Source organism: Eurypyga helias, unplaced genomic scaffold, assembly GCF_000690775.1.
Source record: "Eurypyga helias isolate BGI_N326 unplaced genomic scaffold, ASM69077v1 scaffold38024, whole genome shotgun sequence".
Lineage (NCBI taxonomy): Eukaryota > Metazoa > Chordata > Aves > Eurypygiformes > Eurypygidae > Eurypyga > Eurypyga helias.
Genome location: NW_010245171.1, coordinates 1 through 6,266, shown reverse-complemented (window position 1 = coordinate 6,266; position 6,266 = coordinate 1). Strand labels below are relative to the sequence as shown.

Below are 6,266 nucleotides of genomic sequence, written 5' to 3'. Positions count from 1 at the left end.
GATGCTTAACATTTACTGCTTTTTCTCACTGACTCTTTCCACAAGAGGTGTATTTTGTCACAGAGTTAAAATATCTTGGTTTGACCGCATTAGTTACTGACAAATGCAGACCCGTTATTTATCCCTGTGTCAGAGGTCACATTTTTGTCTCAGGTAAAGGTTGAGGACAGAATGTATATTGGTCCTTTCGTATTCTTTGTGTCCTACAAATACAGATAGTTTGGAAGTACTTTTTTGGTTGGTTGGTTGGTTTTTGTTTTTATTTTGGTGCATGGTGAAATTCCCCAAATATTTGTAGGAATTAGAGGTACACGTATGCCAAAAGGGAGAGAATAAACCCGTAGACATGAGACATGAACACAGCGAGAATCCCAAGAAATCCAAGTAGCTTAAAGTCAGTTCATCAATGTTGCTAATTATACCTTTTAATTGAATTACTATAGAAGCACCTGCAACCTATCTGCATTTATAAACCTTTCATGCATATAGCTATGGATATATTAACTCATCCTAAAACGTACAATATAGATCTACAGCTGCACACATAAAAAAGGCTGCTGCTGCCAGTACAGGCAATTGTGTACTGAGTCAACTCTTGAGAAACAAGCTACAGCTGTTGTGTTTTGTTCTATAACAACAGATTGAGGATCTGCGAACTGTATGCTGCTGTGAGTGATTCACAGCCATGCACACAGACTTTGACATAATGACTTCCAGTAGGGCATCCCCTTTATTGCCAACATTTGCCCTATTCAGCCAGTTACTTCGGGTACTCTGAAAGGGGAATACCTTAGCCAAGGGACAAATGGTATTATAATCCCATGAATTTTCATGAATGAAATAGAAAATCCACCACTTTGCTATGCACTAGCATGTCATTACTGCTCAGAGAGAGCTTACCTTTATCCTTCCATGCACATTGGGCTTACTGCCAGCCGAGTAAGAAGCCTGGCACATCTTTTATAGTCTGTCATGGAAAAAAAAAAGAGCATAAATTACTAAAGTCACCAATTTTGCCTTTAAAAATCAAAATTGATAACACTGTGCAAATTATTGTCGCAGTAAAGTTCAGTGAACGCCTCAGTATAGAAATCGGCTCCTTAAACTTAGAAAGGGAGCGTAAAAATCACGTAACTGAACGCCATGTCTAATGGCACATGTAACTGTGACTGGCTTCTGCATGCATACTGTCTGTAAACAAACAGCATGAATGTGCTTGGAGGCTCTCCAAGTGTATGTACGTACGAAGATTTATACATCTGTGCTTAAACGTGGGATCTAAACATGTGACCCTAGTATTTCCGTACTAGAGCAATAACAAGTAGTACTCATCCAGCTTTGAAATCCAGCCCTCAGTGGGCGAGTCTATCCACTTAGTTTTAAGTAATGCAACTCTCTAATAGATTTTCTTCCTGGAAAAACTGTTAAATTAGACAAAACATGTCTCCTAGTTCTAGGAGTGTTAGGTCCAGCCCCAGTAGGTGACCACATTGTAGAAATTAATTCCTAAGAGATTCATCTTAAAACTAGTAAAATTGTTTTTTCCACAGCAGTTCTATTGTTAGTAGTTCTTACTGTAGTTACTTCCTGCTTTTTGATGCATGCATAAGGAGCAGAACAAATGCAAAACGACAAAATTAATCAAGAGTTTGTTTTTTCTTTGACATGGCAGAAAGTTGGTTATGGACAGGCAACAGTGTAAATTACTTCACATGCCAATGCTACTATTTGTACAGGGCACTAGAAGCTGTGCCAACAAAATGCTTTTGTACCAGCTGGGTTGCAGCATCATAGATGCTTTTAATTTCTTAGTTGTTTGGCCTTTGAATTTCTACCTAGAACGAACAGTACTACCTGAAATCAGTATATTGTCAATAAGTTACATCATACTGTGCATGAAGAATTAAAGCAGGTTCTTTACCTCATTTCCCTAGAAGAAAGTTACCTTAAGGAGTCACTAGTCAGTCCAGTCTGGTGACTGATGTTGATTTTCGTTAGGCCCTATTTCATTAATGAGTAACTACATCTAATGTTTCCTAGAGATGCAGTGTTAACAATCTCTAACTCACAGCACAGATATGCTATAATTGCCATTCATACAAATTATCCTGCATTATCCAGACATTATGTTGGTGGGTACGTCGCCTGTCAGGAGGAAAAGGCTAATTCAGACTTCTAAGACCAACTAACTAGTTTTCAGCTTCGCATCTCGGAGTACTCATTAGTGCTGAGTCAAATGATGTTTATGTTGTGATCCATATGAAAAACGTAATATGGCCACTTGCTTGTTCAAAACAGACTAGTTATGAACAACCTCATTGGAATGTGATCTGGTTAGCCATTAATATAAATCCTTATCTTTCCAAGGTATTCCTAATCTGAAGCCTTACTAATAGGAAAAAAAGCATGCAATTCTTACCAAATATGCCTTTAAAATATATTGGGCTGAAATATTTATTAATACTTGAAACTTGGAATCTGTAACTCTCGTTTCTATTCCCAGCTCTGTGACTGACCCAACTGGTTGACCTCAGACAAGTAAAATAAAGTGTGCTTCCATTCTGAAAAGGCTGAACTAAAATAGCATCTACTTACTCAACAGGTCCACCCCAGTGTGAATCTGGAATCACATCTACTGACTGATAAATGTCAGTGTTTGATTATTTGCTTTTGAATTCTCTGTCCTGCCAGCACTGATATCCTAAACTGAAATGGCTTATTTGTGTCCATCAGCGCTTTTTTTTTTTTTTTTTTACTAAGCCTTAGGAAGTTACACTTCTGTAATTCACTGAAGACAAGGGTTGCAAAGATTCACTGTCAACATCACCGGTAGATTGGTCGCTGAACAGTCAAAATAGAAAATGTCTTAAGTTGTGTTCTACATATGTAATCAATGAAAAGGAAGTAGCTCCACCTGGATTTCTGATACTATCTTGAACTTGCAGCACTAGAAATTAAATATGAGAGGTGTATGAGAGGAGTCATGGCTTCCTATGAAAAGCAAACACCTCTGGTTTGGAATGGAAGAGGTATATACATCAGTACCTAAGGCAGCGGTGTTTACAGCCATCTACGCGGTGTATTTGCAGAGAGAAAGTTGTGTTTCCGTTTCGCTGTAATGCCGATGCTGTTCTAGCAACGCTGTAAAGCCTACTCCGTGCATTTCAGAGCACTCCAAGTTCTTCATTGCAAGGAATGTATTCTAAGAGTGTGTCAGTACCGCTACCTCGCAGAGCTAGTCACTTTGAGTATTTTCTGTTTACGAAAGTCTCTGCTTTTGGCACTTACATGCTGGGATGGTGCAGTCCCTTGTATTGTGATAAAGCCGGTGAAAGTGTTTACTGCATTTTGGGCTGAAGTAGAGTGGACCTGAAAATTAAAAATACGTTACAAATCAGCACAGGGAAGAAGAGCGCAGCTTATGGTATGTATGTGAAATGACGGATACCAATGCAAAATTAAAACATACCTGTTAAATGCTTCAGGAACTTGTCTTTCATCCTCAGATCTCTGGGAACTATTTCTGTTGGAAAGAAGAAAAGAACAGTCACTCTGCTGCGCTGGCACTCTGCTTGCCAAGCATAGTATAAGGGAAAGGAATAAACTCTGCCCAGCACACACCACAGCTACATCTTGACAGGTGCAAAGAGGTCGAAGGTCCTTTGCGTACAGTAGGCCAAACTGCAAGCTTTTGTTTTGTTTAAGAAGCCACAGTTAAATGCACTGTGATGATGAAACGGGTGATGCCTGCTAGGTGTGTAGTCACTAACGAAAATGACAGTTGACTAAGAGCCAAGCTTTAGCTCTCTATGAATTACATTATAAACCTTACGTAGATTTAAATCCTTCCAGAGATTTTAGTTGCTCAGAAATGGCATATTCCGCTAGTGGTGAAGACCCAGGTAGATTCAAGTATGGTTTAGTGTCTTAAAATTCTCTTACACAAACGCATCCGCTTTTTTCTCACAGGTAGGTTTGTACAAGCACTGTCCCACTGTAAGCATGAAACCGGATTGATCTACTTACAGGAATCTCTCCCCCACCCCCCACCCCCAGCAGTAAATAAAATTCACAGGAAATGATCTCGAGCAAATTGCTCTCTTCTGGCTCCCTACGTTTGTGGCTTACCGCCTTGCGTTTTGCGCTCAGCAGCTGGCAAAATGAAACTGGTTTACTGAAATCCATTTTAGCCCTAACCCTTGCCGGTGTCTTCCTGATTTACAGCTATCTTTGATGGCTTTCCGTTACGAGCTCTACGCTGATCGCTGAGTGCTGATTGTATGATACGCTACATGGTGCTTTATTTATTTGACCATAAATGCCTGAGCAGCCTTTTTCATTCCCCTGGCACCTCTTATCAGATATAAAGCAGAGAGCATTTCCATCCAGATCTGATTCACTCGTGAAGTTAGACACTTCTCGAAAGTCATTCTTCATTTACTTCTAACTTTAGTCAGTGTAAGTAAAATTGACCTTATCATATTTGACCTAATTATGTCATGAAGAGCATTAAAAACACGCATGCTTCACTCGGAAATCTCCCGTGGGACAGGCTCACTGGGCAAGTGATGCCAAAACTGAAATGAAAGGCTCTAAGCAGTGGAGTCTTTACAGAGTTGCTGGGAATCGCTCCATTATCCTAACAGAATGACAAGTCCTGCTTGGGAGTCAGTGACACCACTACCAACTAATCTGCTCCGAAGTAGGCTCGTTGTTTACACAGATCACTGCTCAGCACAAACCAGGCATCTCACACTGATGCGCTGGTGTAGAGGGGCCAAAAACTATGCACGTGTTCCGCGTCGAGATTGAGAGTTGCGCAGATCAGGATTCCCTGCTTAGTCCGACCTCTTTAACTGTTCAACATTTATGAAACCAAATGTTCCCACCATGCTCATCTTAAATGGAAAGAAAATGTCTTCCTTTGTATATTCATTAATCATCCAGATGGAGAAGTAACACTTTCCTGACAACTACCAACCAAATGCAAATCGTGAGGACATTTGAATATGAATGAGAATGAAGAAAAGGTACAGTGAAGCTTTATGAGTTCAATAAAGGCAAAATAAATAGTGTACGAGCAAAATGGAAGCCAGTTTGGAAAAAAGGTGAGTAGACATCTGCTGGAAAACACTCAGAAAGTCACTTTCAGTCGGAGGGGTAAGCTGAGCAGCAGTAATGCTGTAGGGGCTTGGGAGTGACAGGGATCAATAAATCAGATGTGGCAGCAGAAGCCAAATCAACTTTCAAGTGGAGGCACAGAAGTACATCACGAAACCGAGCTCTCCGTCCCTACGTGGCTTGGCATGACCGCCTCCAGGCTGCTCTACGCAACCCCGAACGTCCTGCAGACCACCCCGGGCTTTAGGGAAGAGCCGTTCAGGTGAGTAGAAGGATGACTGCAGGGGGTCCCAAAGGAGCCATAGCTTGTGCAGGGACAGAGCAGTTCCCTCGTATTTCCAAGGTGCTACCTCCGGAGGGTGAATGAGACTAACAAGCAGGGTGAGAAGTTTGATGGAGCTGAGCTGCAGCAAAGCCCTCTACGTATGGATCTATAGGGACCTACTATAATCCTGCAGGGGAATTCTTGCTAGGGTCATTTCCCAGAAAGAGTTAAGCCAAGCACATTTTAGAAAGTGGTAAACTTACAGGAAAAAAAAAAAAGAACATTTTCATCCCTTATTTCTTTGATCTCTGCCTGCTTCAGTCTTTTCCCTTATTAATAAGTTTTGTTCAAAGCCAACACACAGGAAGTCGGACTTCCAGTCAGGTATGTTATCCAGAGAGCCAGAGACTCTGAGACGTGAATGGAGTTTTTCTATCCCAAATTTGCCATCTGTGTCAGTTTCTGATACCAAAAGGACTCAGCAGGTATTTTGAGTGGTGAATTCTTGATATAAAATTCTAACCTGATGTGATGTCTGATTCACCGAGGGACCCTATAGAAAGAGATCTCCTAAGTCATGGGCTGTGACTTACCAACTCGCTGCTCATCCTGGTATCCCCCGTAGTCGGCTACTTCCCTTCGATCTAAGCTGTAGTCGTGCTTGGAGAAGTACTGCACCCCACTGTCCTTCTGCAGGTGGTACCTCTTCAGTTCCTGAATGATCTCCATGATCAGGTTTAAGAGACTTTGCCGGTCCTTCAGATCCGCGGAGTCGGTTTTCTCTTTGCAATATCCTGCCGAGAGCACTAAGAGCACCAGCCCCAGCAGCCCAGGAGACCTCAGTCCGCTCATCGCCGTCCGACCTGACGGGTGCGCCAGC

General features: G+C 41.7%; 1 protein-coding gene across 1 annotated transcript; it reads right to left on the bottom strand.

The window, feature by feature from the left end:
- Positions 1 to 902: 902 nt before the first annotated feature.
- Positions 903 to 6,238, bottom strand: FAM150B (family with sequence similarity 150, member B). The gene is made up of 4 exons (XM_010149974.1): positions 5,980 to 6,238; positions 3,470 to 3,523; positions 3,289 to 3,369; positions 903 to 967 (listed from the first exon to the last, which is right to left on the bottom strand). The coding sequence occupies exons 1-4, from the start codon at positions 6,236 to 6,238 to the stop codon at positions 903 to 905; spliced, it is 459 nt and encodes a 152-aa protein (XP_010148276.1).
- Positions 6,239 to 6,266: the final 28 nt, after the last annotated feature.

Coding starts and splice junctions, on each gene's coding strand:
- FAM150B (XM_010149974.1), bottom strand. CDS start 6,238: ATGAGCGGACTGAGGTCTCCTGGGCTGCTGGGGCTGGTGCTCTTAGTG. Junction 3,370..3,469: donor GTTCCTGAAGCATTTAACAG/GTATGTTTTAAT, acceptor TTTAATTTTCAG/GTCCACTCTACTTCAGCCCA. Junction 968..3,288: donor GGACTGCACCATCCCAGCAT/GTAAGTGCCAAA, acceptor TTTCCATGACAG/ACTATAAAAGATGTGCCAGG.